This window comes from Triturus cristatus, chromosome 10, assembly GCF_964204655.1.
Source record: "Triturus cristatus chromosome 10, aTriCri1.1, whole genome shotgun sequence".
Classification (NCBI taxonomy): domain Eukaryota; kingdom Metazoa; phylum Chordata; class Amphibia; order Caudata; family Salamandridae; genus Triturus; species Triturus cristatus.
The window spans coordinates 1,122,211,603-1,122,226,176 of record NC_140593.1 but is presented as its reverse complement, the minus strand read 5'-3'; the positions used below and the strand labels follow the sequence as shown (position 1 = coordinate 1,122,226,176).

General features: G+C 47.6%; 1 protein-coding gene across 1 annotated transcript in view; it reads right to left on the bottom strand.

Annotated features, from left to right (window-relative positions):
- LOC146796679 (uncharacterized) overlaps positions 1–14,574 on the bottom strand; it is a 482,771-nt gene that overhangs the window by 366,059 nt on the left and 102,138 nt on the right. Inside the window, exons 88-89 of the mRNA XM_085631367.1 lie at positions 7,262–7,470; positions 6,950–7,056 (exon numbers count right to left, since the gene is read on the bottom strand). Coding sequence (XP_085487493.1) covers positions 6,950–7,056; positions 7,262–7,470 — 316 coding nt within the window. The remainder of the gene's footprint in view (positions 1–6,949; positions 7,057–7,261; positions 7,471–14,574) is intronic.

Sequence of the window (14,574 nt, the reverse complement as noted above, 5' to 3'; positions counted from 1 at the left end):
TGACCAATCAATCTGTACTCCTATACATGAACAGGCCAGCCAGGCATATATAAGGCAGCCAGGTCCCATGAGAGAGCACTTGCCTGCACATCCATTCATCCCTGACCACTGCTGCTGATAGTGATTCCTCTGGCACCATGTCCAGGACTGTGGAGAGGTCACAGCCATTCACCCAGGAGGAGAACCTTGCCCTGATAGATGTGATCCTCCCACAGTTCCAGAGCCTGTATGGTCGACCAGGGGTTCAGGTGAGTGCAGACTCCACTAGCTTAGACTGTGCCCCTTTTGTGTGACAGTGACTTCTGGCATTGTGTCCATGTGTGACAGACATGCACTGTTGTTTGGAGTGGGTCCCAGGGTGTGGAAGGCCTCATGTCACCCATGCAGAGCATGCTGTGTTTCCTGTGTGCACTCCTCACTTGCATAGTGCCTACTGTGACAATGAATGCAAGGTGCATGCCACATTCTGCCTGCATACTCCTCCTGGGGATGTTGTTTCCACAGTCCTGATGTGATCCTGTGTTCCCCCCAGTGTGACAGGTGTCAGTACCCATGGATGTGTGTTTGTTCAGTGTACCTGTGCTGTGAGTGTCCAAAGGCCGTGTTCGTCCCCTGCACATTGGTGTGTGTGTTAGTCCCCTGTCATGTGGGTGAGTGCATATGGGGAGTGTTGCACACAAGCAGCATGAGGGATGGATATGGCCTGGCCATCGGATGTGAGCAGGGAGCAGTGCTGTGTGCATGCCGTGCTGAGCCAGCCCCACACCTGTGACACCCCCGTCTACTGGCACATGGGCAGAGTGAGGTGTGTACCCGCAGTTGGCAATGCCATGTGATTGTCCTGTACCTGTGTGTGTCTGTGTACTCTGCTGAGGTAGCATCAGTGTGCTGGGGCAGGTGACTGCTGTGAGGTGCTGTACATAATCCTGGTGTAGCCTGTGAGGCACAGTGTGATCCCTGGTCAGTGAGTGTGTGGTACCCCTCATGCCACCCGTGTGCTTCCACTGGCACGTAGTGCATTTGGCCTTCCACAGTGGATAATGTCCCTATGACAAAGGTGCAATTAGTTGCATGCATACCATGGCCTGTTCATAATGAGGATTGTTCTATATGTGTGTCTCTGTGTCTTTGCTCATGTGGATTAATGTATTCTCTCTTTTGCATCCTCACAGGTAGGCGCCATTGCCAAGGGGGAGATCTGGAGGGAAGCCGTCAGTGCCGTGAGGGGTACAGAGGGTCGGAGGCGGAGCCTGTCTCAGGTGAGGAAACGCTGGCAGGACATCCGGTGCTGGACGAGGAGGATTGCACGGCTCCTGCTGGGGGACTCACCTGAGAGCCGTAAGAACCGTGGCCGCCGTCGTCTGACCCACATCCAGAAGCGTGTGCTGGCGGTGGTCTTCCCCGATATGGACAGGCGCCTACAGGAGAGGCAGCAGCAGGAAGGGGGTAGGTACATGTGTGTCAGTTGTGTGTCCCCAGCCAATGTAAGTGTGCAGTTGCATGGATACACTGCCAGGGTTTGATTGTGCAGTGCGTCAACTTCTCCACAAAGTAGCACAGTGCTGTTCTCACTCCCTCCCTTCCCCTCCTTGCAATGTGTTCCCTGGTCTGTCGCCACTCTTGCACAAGGTTATTTATGCAGGCAGTTCATGCAGGTGCCCTATGCTATCAGCATCATGTGTGGGGGTGATGTGCCACAGGTATGGGGACCTTGCGTGTGCCATGGCCAATTTCAGTCATTGTGGTGTCCATGTCACTTGGCACTGATTGTGAATCACGACATAGGGGTGTGTCTCCAAAATGTACAGCCTTCCAGCATGCATGTCCAATTGTGTGCCCTCTGACATGATGTGCCTGAGTGGGAGGCCTGCTAAGTGCAGGGACGGTTGCTTAATTTGCAGTCATGTCCATCCTGGACCATGGAGGAGTGTGGGCACTACTGTGCCCTGGGGCACCTCTTCCTAGGTATCATGTGCGTCATCCAACAATATGGCCATTCACTGTGTCTTTGCCATGGGTTGCGTAGGGTGGCATTGTACCCTGGGCTCAACTGTTAGGACCTACAGGTTGCTACATGTGTCCACTGTACAGGGGGACCCATTTTGCTTGTGCATACTCACAGTGGGCATTACCTGTGTGTGTTGTTGAGACAATCTGATGATGTTTGCCTGTCAATGATGTGTGGACATGGCCACCAGGGGCTGTGTGTTTACAGTCATGAATTAGTGGAGGCCATGTGTTTCCATCCCAGAGTAAGAGGTGTACATACTTTCTCCGTCTCAATGAGATTGTCTCAGGTGTGGGTGGTTTGTGCGTACAAGGCCTACATGTCAGAAGCTTCATCCTCCTTGCTGGGTTTAGCCTGTGTGTGATGTTTGACTGGACATACGCTCAAGGTGCAGTGACCCTGTCATGTGTGGCCTGGTTTCATGTATTGCCTTTGCAGCATGCGGCAAGAGTAAATGGATATGATTCATGCTCATCCCTTTTTGACGACGCAGTGTGGTGCAGGTGCTGTGCACATTTGTCCCCAGAGGCTGACTCCTCTCTAAAATTTCAGGTGCAGTGATTTGCTGTTGTGTCATGATCTCCATTGTGTCTCAGTGGCATGGTGGGTAGAAAAACTGTGTGTTCCATGGCCTACATGTGTACATTGTTTTGTAGGTGTTACTCCTGTTGCTTTTCAGGCTATGCAATGTGACCTATGTATATTTGACTCATGTGACATAAGTGTACAGGTGTCTGATTTTCTCCTGTCTCTTCACCTTGCCCACAGCATCGCCGGGGGACACGGAAGGAGACACTAGCACGGACCGGGAGGAGAGATTGAGCACCAGTACCAGCAGTGCTGTCCTGTCTGGCACATGGAGTGGCACGGAGGCCGAAGGGAGTGAGGCGGAGGACCTGTTGACTGCCAACACAGACTATGACGCAGACGGGTCCGAGGCTGAGCTCCCAGAGGTGGCGGAGTCTGCCCCCCCAGCTGATGGCAGCCCTCCACATCCCCCCGCCACCTCAGGTTCCATCACCGGCCTCCCACATGCTCGTGGCCCTTCCCTCCGTGCTCGGTCCCCACATGTCTCCTTCCTGCCAGGCACCGCACCCCCTGCCCCTGTCACCACTGCTGCGGTGAGTGCGGAGTCTGTGGACATCCTGAGGCAGTTGCAGGTTGGTCAGACTGCGATGCTAAATGTCCTCCATGCCCACACCCAGGTGCTGACCCAGATGGAGGCATACATGGAGGGCATGTCGGCTGCGCAGTCTGACCAACGGCAGTTGCTGAGGTCCATAGACTCCACACTGACTGCAGCACTGGATCTCCTGCAGCGCTGCGTAACACCCCCTACCCCTGCCCCATCCACAATTCCCACTCCCGTGCCTGTCCCACGCACATCCAGACGTCAGCGTGCACGCACCCCAACAGACACAGGCACCACACCACCAGGGAAGTCGAAGCGCACACCTCCTGTCACGCACACACAGGGTGAGGAAGGCACACCCACTGGGTCGGGGGGGAAACGTAGAACACGCAGCCACAGTGGGAGTCCGCATTCCACACAACCCACTCCCTCCAAATCCACTCCCCTTAGCTCTCCTGGCCAACAGTCAGTGACAGCATCATCCACTGCGAGTGTGCCCCCCAGCCCCAGGATGACACCACCCCGCAAGCGGTGGAGGCGGGACCCGGCCAGGGGAGTTGAGTCCCCCACCCTGTCCACACCCTCCCCCAGTGGAGCTGCGACCCATCCCTTTGCCCCCCCCCCCTCCTTGGGGCCTGTGGTTGGATTGGGTACGGGGGAGTCGCTGGGGGAACTTGCCGACGTGTGCAGCGCCATTCTGTCCTCCACCTTTGGCGCTGGCACCCCCCCTGTGGCAGATTCATCCCTCCCTGCACCCACAACACCTACCCTTTCCCCTCCTGTCCCTGCGGTGCCTGTTTCCACCCTCCCCCCTGATGCCCCCTCTTCTGTGGATGAAATGGACTTGTGAACTGTGCAGGCAAGCTAGGGGACACACGTCCCGATGTGTACCCCCCCCCCGGACATTGCTGCTGGGCTGGCCCATGGCCCTTGTACATAGTGGACATTTTCTCTGATATATTTTCCTGCTGAATAAAGCCTTTTCTTTTTGTTTTGCACACTGATGCTTTCCTGGACTTGCTGTTGGTGCTGGTGCTCCCTGCGTTGGGGTGGTGATAATGTGTTAGGGGTCTGTGAAATGTTGGAGTGTGCTGCTCATGGGGTGTACCCTGCCATCTGCGTGCCATCACAAAGGTCTCTGCAAATGGTATTTGGTCATGTTTGCTCTCACTGTATGGTGACATTGTCCCAAGGTGTGTTCCGTCCTCTGTGGCCCAGGCCATTTTTCCTGCAGGGTGTCTCCCAAATGCTGTGCTGTGCTGTGTCTACATTTCCTGGATGTGTGAGGGTTGCCTTTCAATATAGCCATGCTGGCTCAGCGATGGCTCCGCCTGCATCTGGGGTATCACCCTTGTAGGTCACTGAACTTGTTGATGGGGTATATTGTCCGATGTCTGGGCACTGCTGGGAGTGATAGGTACACACCCCTCCTGTGTCTGGGCACTGCTGGGAGTGATAGGCACACACCCCTCCTGTGTCTGGGCACTGCTGGGAGGACCCTGCACCCACCCCTCCTGTGTCTGGGCACTGCTGGGAGGACCCTGCACCCACCCCTCCTGTGTCTGGGCACTGCTGGGAGTGATAGGTACACACCCCTCCTGTGTCTGGGCACTGCTGGGAGGACCCTGCACCCACCCCTCCTGTGTCTGGGCACTGCTGGGAGGACCCTGCACCCACCCCTCCTGTGTCTGGGCACTGCTGGGGGTGTTTTGCACACCCCATTCTTATAGCAGGTTCGGTGCGTACATGCACGGGTGGGGGTTTGGTGCGTACATACACGGGTGGGGGTTCGGTCCGTACATACACGGGTGGTGGTTCGGCGCGTACATACACGGCTGGGGTGGGGGTTTGGTGCGTACATACACGGCTGGTGTGGTGGTTTGGTGCGTACATACACGGGTGGGCGTTTGGTGCGTACATACACGGGTGGTGGTTTGGTGCGTACATACACGGCTGGGGTGGTGGTTTGGTGCGTACATACACGGGTGGTGGTTTGGTGCGTACATACACGGCTGGGGTGGGGGTTCGGTCCGTACATACACGGGTGGGGGTTCGGGGCGTACATACTCTGCTGGGGTGGGGGTTCGGTCCGTACATACACGGGTGGTGGTTCGGTGCGTACATACACGGCTGGGGGGGGGTTCGGTGCGTACATACACGGGTGGTGGTTCGGTGCGTACATACACGGCTGGGGTGGGGGTTTGGTGCGTACATACACGGCTGGTGTGGTGGTTTGGTGCGTACATACACGGGTGGGCGTTTGGTGCGTACATACACGGGTGGTGGTTTGGTGCGTACATACACGGCTGGGGTGGTGGTTTGGTGCGTACATACACGGGTGGTGGTTTGGTGCGTACATACACGGCTGGGGTGGGGTTTCGGTCCGTACATACACGGGTGGGGGTTTGGTGCGTACATACACGGCTGGTGGTTCGGTGCGTACATACACGGCTGGGGGGGGTTAGGGGGCGTACATACACGGGTGGTGGTTTGGTGCGTACATACACGGCTGGGGTGGGGGTTCGGTCCGTACATACACGGGTGGGGGTTCGGGGCGTACATACTCTGCTGGGGTGGGGGTTCGGGGCGTACATACACGGGTGGGGGTTCGGGGCGTACATACACGAGTGGGGGTTCGGGGCGTACATGCACGGGTGGGGGTACGGGCCGTACTTCCACGGGTGGGGGTACGGTCCGTACATACCCCTGCCCACGCTCTGCGTGCCTGGGTACGGGCCGTACCCATGCCTTTGGTGTGTGGGTACGGTGCGTCCCACCATTGTTGCGGGCCGTGGGGTCCGCACCGTACACAGGCCTTGGGGGCGTGGCTACGGGTCGTACCACGCGTACCCCTACATGACCCCAGCAATGCTGGTACGAGCTGTACCAAGGCCTTTCTGACGTGGGTACGGGCCGTACCGCTATTGTTGGAGTGACGTAGGGGGACGCGTGGTACGTTCCGTACCCACGCTCTTGCGGCCTGGGTAGGGTACGTACCGGTTCGCGTGACCATCCACTTCCGTTGTGGCGGACGCTTGCGTTGCTGGCCTTGCCCCCACCCCCTGGAAGTGACCAGGCCCTGATGGTCAGGTATGTCCAGGCCATGTGTGATTTGGTACCATGTGTTGGTGTTGTGTGTCCTGCCCCTGCCCCCCCCTTTGCCCCTGGTTGTTGTGCTGACCTTCTGCGGCGTCTGCGTCGGTTCCTGTACGCCAGGTGGACTGCTAGGAGGGCAGGGATGGCACGTAGGTTCGGGTCCATGTCTGTTCGTCGCGTCCAGCTGCTCCTTGCGTGTGTCGTCCTGATTTCCCGGCAGTTTTTGGCAGCCGGTAAATATTTTCCGTGCGGGATGACGTCGGTTCGAATCGTACTTCCTGGTTCGTGAAACGTAGGCTGGATGCGTACCGACGTCACGTCGGCTCCTTTCAGGATCGGAATTGTGTTTAGTTTCTGTTCGGTCGGTGTTTTGTTCGAATCGTACGGAAATGGTGTTTCCGTATGAATCGTACTTGCATTTTCGGATGGATTTCGCACCGGGTACGAGTCGGACGGAGAAAAGGCTCCGTCCGACGGTTCGTACCCGGTTTTTACCGGATCGGAATTGGCACCATTATATTCAGTACTTTCATGTCAGTTTAGCTCCCAGAAACTATGCATATTGATCAACATCAGACACACTTTACAACTTGTCAGCAACTATGTTTTGGGTTAATTCAGTAAATTGATGTGTTAATGTATAATATAGCAATAATCATAAGAGAGAATGATATAGAAAAAAACACAATTGACTTTTTTTGTGTATACTGTACCTGTGCCTAGAGATTCTTGTTGCAGAAATTCCTTGATGTAAAATCTGTAGACGTCTACTTTTGAGTCAGTTGTTAGAGAAATGAAGCGCATGTCAAATCCTTTCAGTCTGCAAAAGATAGATGAACAGCTAACATATTTTACCATTTTCTACCAGTTGACATTTGAGTGCAATAAGTTACCATTGTTGCGGTAGAACCCAAAAGCAGATTGATTACAACTTTCATGTCAATCTACAGAATACGTTCCAAGAATTTGTTTCCAGCAAATTCAATCTCAGCTGTTTCTTGTAGAACGCAAAGCCAAATACTTACATTTCATGGTAGGAGTCGCAACTAATATTTTTTGGTAGTTGATGAAGATGAGTTTCATTAAAGCTGCCCAACAATTCAAACAGATCCTTCTGAATTAACGTTTTCCAATCATTCGGGGTGAAAGACAAGAAGTTGGAGCTCACATTCTCCAAAATAGCTGTTATTAAGGTCTGTTTTATTGTGTTGATCTGGGAAACACTGAGATTGGCCTAAAAAAGATGAAACTTACAGGTTATATTGCTTGTTTTTTTCTAAACAAATTCAGAAATCTTTCTTTAAACTAAGGAACACAATTATGCTGGTTCCAATAAATGGCTGTCCATGTAGACATATTCATAGAGGAGTGCATTTTAGTCACATGAAAATGGTGATAATTAAACAGCACTATTGCAATTGCGTAGTAGAAAGAAATTGTTCTATAAATATGGGCAAGCAGTTTAAACACTGAAGGAAGTCAGGAAAGTAGATAAAACATAAAGGTTTAATTCCTTAATCAGTCCTGCTTTGCTGCTGGAACATTGTGTACGCCCTCCATCCCCTTATTAAGAAGAGTATTTCATAAATATTTTCCAGAGAAATACCAATGGCCTTAAGAATTTCTTTGTATTGTCAAATCCTGATTTTTCTTTAATAAAGTTATTTTTATTGTTATTTGGACTTATAGCACATGAAAGTTCAATACAGGTCAGTCATGATCATATTACAAGACCATGAGAAGTAATCTAGCAGCTATAACAATGTACAGCGTTCCCCTATTTCTCATGGAAACTCTCTACCCAGGTGTGTTAACACTTGTTACTAACACTCTGAGCCTGTATAACTTAAATTTTAACCTCTACAACAAATCTCTCCCTCCCTTTCTCTTCCCTCCCTCCTACCTCATAAAGGAAACCAAAGAAAAAAGATAACAAAACTTTGCATGGTACTCGGTGTGATGTTCGTAAGTTTGTACTATATACGGACATCTCTTTGTATTGGGGTTGACTATTCAGAACTGAAATACATGCAGAGCTTTTATTCTGGTGGGGCAGGCCACAAGAGAAATGCCCCAGGAGCGATAGTATATAAGAGGACCCCACGCATATTAAAAATTCTTAAAGTCATCTTCAAATATGTCCCTCATTGTTTCCATTGTGACTGCCTGCCACAGTCAGGCATGCCATTGTGTCAAGGTAGGGGCCTCTTTCTTCCATGCTTCAGCTATCGTTAATTTCGCCGCTCCTAAGCAGAGCCACACTACAGCTCGACCTGTTTTTGTTTGATATTACAAAGAGGAGTCCCGCAAGCCCAGTAAGGCACATCAGGGGCGTCTGGGAGTGGATATCCTAATATGTCTTTAATTTGTTCCAAAATCTCAGCCCAAAATAGTTGTATCGTTGGGGAGCCCCAGCATGTGTCGAATATCGGCCAGCATGCTACAACCCCTCCAGCTTAAACCTGATATATTGGGAAAAGCCGCTGTAATTTAGCAGGGTACAGGTACCTGTCATAAAGTAGTTTGTAATATGCTTTCCGCAGGTGCAAAGGGCAATTGTGGCGAGCTATATTTCTCCACAACGACCTCCATTGTTCCTCCTGTATTCCGTGTTCCAGCGTATGCTCCCAAAATGCCATGTGCTGTGGCCGTTATCTTGCAAAAGGGTTCTCCCAGAACACAGAAAGAAGTTTGAATGGTCCTGGGCATGGTTGGATACTGCAGACAATGGATTATTGGTTTGTCACTGATGGCCATGCCTTTACAGAGATTGACTCACAAAGATGTAGTTGATCCAATTCAATTGGGTGAACAAAGCATGAGGGCTTTTGTTGAACTGTGAGACAGTCTCTGGTGAGCACCTGCATTGGGAATGCCAGATTATTGTAAAGATTTTGCATTTTTCTGTTGTGAGAAGGATGGATGTGCACTTTCAGTCTTAACGCAAACACATGGAATGGCACGTCGTCCCGTGGCATATTTCTCAGCTACTTTAGACTCAGTGGCTGCAGCGTTGCCAGGTTGTTTGAAAACAGTGGCTGCTATTTGTGTGAGTCTGGAGCAGAGTGAATCAATTGTGATGGGACATCCAGCGAAAGTGTATGTGCCAAATTCTGTTGAGATTCTGCTGACAAGGACGAGGACACAGCATTTGACAAGTAGTCGTTTGACTAGATACAAGAGAGTGATCTTGGGTGCTGAAAATGTGACAGTAACAAGATGCATGACACTGAACTCAGCAACTTTGTTGCCGAGTACAAGTTGTGAAGAAGTAAAGGATGAAGCAGATCATGGTTTTTTGGATGTGACAGAGTTGTGTAACAAACCAAGGCCTGACATAAAAGATACACCATTGCCAGAATCAGATTGTGTGATGTTTGTAGATGGTTCCTGTCTGAGGGATGAAAGAGGCGCTCAGCGTGCTTCCTATGCTGTATGTACAGTGGCCATGGTTCTTGAAGCATCTTGTCTAAGAGGGATAAATTCAGCACAAATTTTGGAATTGGTCATTTTGACCAAGGCTTGCATAATTGGCAGACATTTGAGAGTAACCATATTCACGGATAGTCAATATGGTTTTGGGGTGGTGCATGATTTTGGTCAACTGTCGATGCAACATGGATTTTTGACTTCTTCAGGATCTCCGATCAGAAATCGCAAAGATGTAAAAGATTTGTTAAATGCATTACAATTGCCCAAAGAGATTGCAGTGGTCAAATGTCCGGAACATAAATCAGGAAATGATTATGTGACCAGTGAAAACAGATACGCAGACCAAGTGGCTAGTTTCACTGCACAAAATTCAATTTCAATCAACAAAGGAACAGAGAAAAAGAATACAAATTGTCATTTGATGTTCTCTTCTGTAGAGACATGGGAGGAAATTAGACAGTTGCAGGAAACAGCCAGGGGCATATCATCAACAACCGGCGAAAATTATCGCTAAGCGCTAGCATAATTATCGCCGGCTATCGCTTGTTTTTATCGCCGAGATAGCGCGCTATAAGCGACGCTTATCTCCAGAGCGATAAACATAACTGAGTTAGCTGCCAAATGTGCAATTATCGCTGGGATTCCAGCGATAATCGCACAACGTTTGGTGCTACGTTGTTTATAGGGCAGGGCAGGCTTAACCATGATATCCACCTTCCATTGGATATCATGGCTAATTCAAACTAAAAGCAGGCGTAACGAAAGTAGCGATAACCTCGGTTAGCGCTACTTTTCTTATCGTTATGCTTGTTAGCGTGCCCATTGATAATTGTAGAAATGTCGGTTAGCGACATTTCTCCAGTTATTTTGGGAAGGAACGCCCACTTTGCATCTCATTAGAGATGCAAAGCTGAGCGTTCAGGAAACAGGCGCTAAGGCATGGATTCACGTGTTAGCGTGTCCATGCTGATAGGGCAATAAAGTTATCACCGGTTTTCTTCCGAAAACGGACGCTAAAGCGGCGATAATTTTATCGCATCACCTTGATGATATGCCCCCCAGTGAGGAAGAAAAGGAGATTTGGATTAAATCAGGCTGCACACGAAGACCTAAAGATGAAGTGTGGGTGTATATAGATGATAGGCCAGTAATGCCAGACTGTTTACTTTCTCAGATAGCCAGGATCTATCATGGATTGAGATGTGGGGAGAGATGCCATGATCAGGCTCTTCAAGCAATCTTGGTATAACCCTAAGTTCAGGGTTTTTTCCAAAGGTGTATAGTGTGGCAGCAGCAGATTCCAGATAGAAAAACTGTTGTTAGTTGGGGTCAAATTGGAAAAGCAGCTGGACCATTTACTAGGTTGCAAGCTGACTTCATAGAGCTCCCTCCTTGTAATGGACTGAAATATGTGTTGGTTGTGGTTTGTCTCTTTTCTCATTGGGTGGTAGTGTATCCAACAAGTAGAAATGATAGTTTAACATTTGTTAAATTGCTTTTGAGAGAGATCATTCCTAGATTTGGATTTCCAGTCTCTTTAGAAATGGATAGAGGTACACATTTTAACAATGAAATAATTCAGATGATTTGTGTAGCATTACAAATTGAGCAAAAGCCTCATTGCGCCTATAGATCAGAAGCATCAGGTGTGGTCGAGCAAACTAATGGCACTATCAAATCCAGACTGTCAAAAGTATGTGCGTCCACAGCACTAAAATGGCCAGATGCTTTACCCCTGGTATTGATGAGTCTGAGGAGCATTCCTGATAAAAAAAAGACTGGATTATCCCCTCGTGAAGTTATAATGGGGAGGCAATGAGACAGCCGATTGTACCAGCAAATCAACTGATGACTATTACTGATGATCTAGTGCTTGATTTTTGCAAAGGATTGGCTGATGTGGTGTGTTCTGTGTCTCATCAGGTTGGAGAAATTGCAACCACAACACAGCAGGAGCAAGCACATGAATTAAGTGCAGGAGAGTGGATCGTGGTGAAAAAGCATGTAAGAAAGTCGTGTCTGGAGCCACGTTGGCATGGGCCATACCAGGTAATACTGGTGACAACGACAGCAGTGCAGTGTGGTGGCTTGCCAAATTGGATACACACAAGTCATACAAGAAGAGTCCCAATTCCACTTGAAAGACAAGAAGAAGAAGAACAGCAACTGGAAGAGAGTTGGGAAGAGCCAGAAGCTGTAGAGCCAGAGGTCAAGGAATCTAAATCTGTAGAATCTGAAGCTGATGAGCAGGGAAAAAGTCGAATAAAGTGGGCACCAGCTACTGGGTCTCGTAAAACTGCTGTTAAAAGAGATGATGGAATAGTGTTGAATGAGAATCAAGAACAAGTATGACAGAGAAACGAAACGAATAAAAGAATTTGCGAACTTGATACTGAAGCAGAAGAACCTGTGCAAGTTGAAAAAGCAAGAAAAGGTGATGTGTGGCCAAAGGGAGTGAAAGGCCTGAAATACACTCTGAAAAAGAAAACACCAGACAGGATAATTGAGGTATCAAGTCAAACTAAGCAGGGTGAGTCAGAAGAAGATTCAGTTCGGAGAATGAAAAGAGCAAGAGGTTCGAACAAGAAATACACAGCTTCTGAATGGACATATGTGGTGTTGGAAGAGATTGAACACACAGATCAGAGTAAAGAAAACGCTGGTACAGAACAAAGTGAGGCAAACAATTTTAAACCACCTTAAAAGAACAGTGTAAAGTAAACTGAAAAAATTTAAAAGTTTATTCGGAGGAGTGCAGAGAACTGAAGAAGAACAAATATGTTGACTGAAGAATTGTGAAGATATTTAAAAAAAGAAAAAGAGGGGGTAAAGAAGGAAGGCTAAAGAGGCTTAAAGTGGCTTAAAGTGTTAGATATGGTAATGGTGGTGAATGCACTAAAGCTTTTAGTATTAACAGAAGGGTGAGGCAGGGATGCGTGCTAGCCACCTTCCTGTTTTCATTATATATTAACAGCGTAGGGGAGGAACTAAAGATTTACCACAAATAGGAAAGCACCCAGTTATACGCTGATGATGCCGTTCTTATGGCTCACACCCCCTCAGCTCTACAGTTCTTGTTGTCTAATTTTGCACAATACATGAAAGATCTTGGACTCTTAATTACTATAGGGAAAACATACATTATGAAATGTGGGAGGGCAACTAAAAAATGGAGAGAGATTAAAATTGAGGATACTACAATTAGCTTCACTAAGACATTTTCTTACCTGGTAGTCCTATTCGATCAAGATTGCTTATGGAATAAAGCTGTTTCCAACAGAAAGTTACTCTTTAGTAAAGCCTGTATGGCACTTAGATGCTTTGCAAAATGTTTGGACACTAACCCACCAGAGGTAATGATGAAAATATACAAAGCCAAGTGCCTGAGTATAACGACATATGGGGCATGCCTGTCGGGGTACAAAAATTGTATTGAATTACAAACAGCGGAAAACAAATTTTTTAGATATCTGCTCGCCGTTTCTAAAAGCACCTCTGCCTATGTCATGCATGCAGAATTGGGGGCACAATATGTTACAGACGTGATAAAGTTACATCCAATACTCCTTTGGCACAAAATCTGGACTTCAGAGTACACAGTGCTTAACCAAGCAATTATTAGGGACTGCCTGAAACTGGGTCAGCACAAAGAGATGTTATGGTTACCGTACGTACAACGCACGCTTAAATATATGGGATGTAGTGAATACTATGAGAGACCTGAAACACTACGCACCATCAGCAAAAAAAGCCTAAGAGAGAAAGGCCAGAGACATTTAGAGACTCTTAGATGGACGCTCGAAGTCACAAAACCTTGTGTGCTAAGGATGCAACTAATTATAACTAAGTTTAACATGCAACCTTATCTTAAATCTGTTCTGCACGCTAGACATAGATTTATTTTAACCCGTCTGAGATTGGATATTTTCCATCGATTAGTTACCTTCCCAAAGAAGAATGACTGGGCAGCAAATTTGAACCACTGCCCTTGTGATAACTGGTTGGCCCAGGATACATTCCACGTGGCTCTTCTATGCAAGCTTTACACTAATCCACGGAAAAGATACATCGTCCCTATAATAAAACAGTATGGCTTTACTCAATACCGGCCCGCTTACTTATTCCTGCAATCTTTACCTTCTTTAGAAATATGCTGTAGAATGGTGTCTTTTTTATGGCCGGCTTTTTATATTAGAAACAATATGGTTTTCACATTATGATCAGACTGAGCTGTTCTAAATTTTATATGTTTTTACTAAATTTCTGGTGGCATTTATAGTTGTGCAATGCAACATTTTCATAGTTATAATTTGTAATTCCTTTTCATCACATAGGCACTTTACAAAACATGGCCAGGTATGACTTCAATTAAACCTGTATACAGAGTGGGTCAGGAACTGTATATAACCATAATAGGTCAATATAAATGGTATTTCAAGTTTTCTGTGTATTTTTTAACTGATTATAGCAGGTCATGTATACTCTTGGATATCTATTTTAGAATGTTGTTTTAATGCATGTTATGCTTTTTTGGATGTCTTTTATGCATTCAAATAAAGATTATTACTACTTACTACTACTGCTTAAAGTGTGAGGATACAGAATATTGAAATCATTTTTTCTTAGTTTTTTTAGTTTTTTCGAATTGATACAAATGTTTCTAAAAATGGCAGATACAGCAGAGACTGGATATCAAAATCATAGTTTCAAACATAGATGTATTAATGCTTGCTTCTTTAGTATTCTATTACTAACTTTGGTGTGGTTAACACCAATTGTTATTGTGCCTGTCTTGATGGTCGCTAATGAGAAAAATAATACTAATAGTGTGGTGAGTGAGAAACTAGATTCTAAAAGTCTTAAAGATGTCTCACATACTAATATAGAGAAGATGGTAGATGACAGC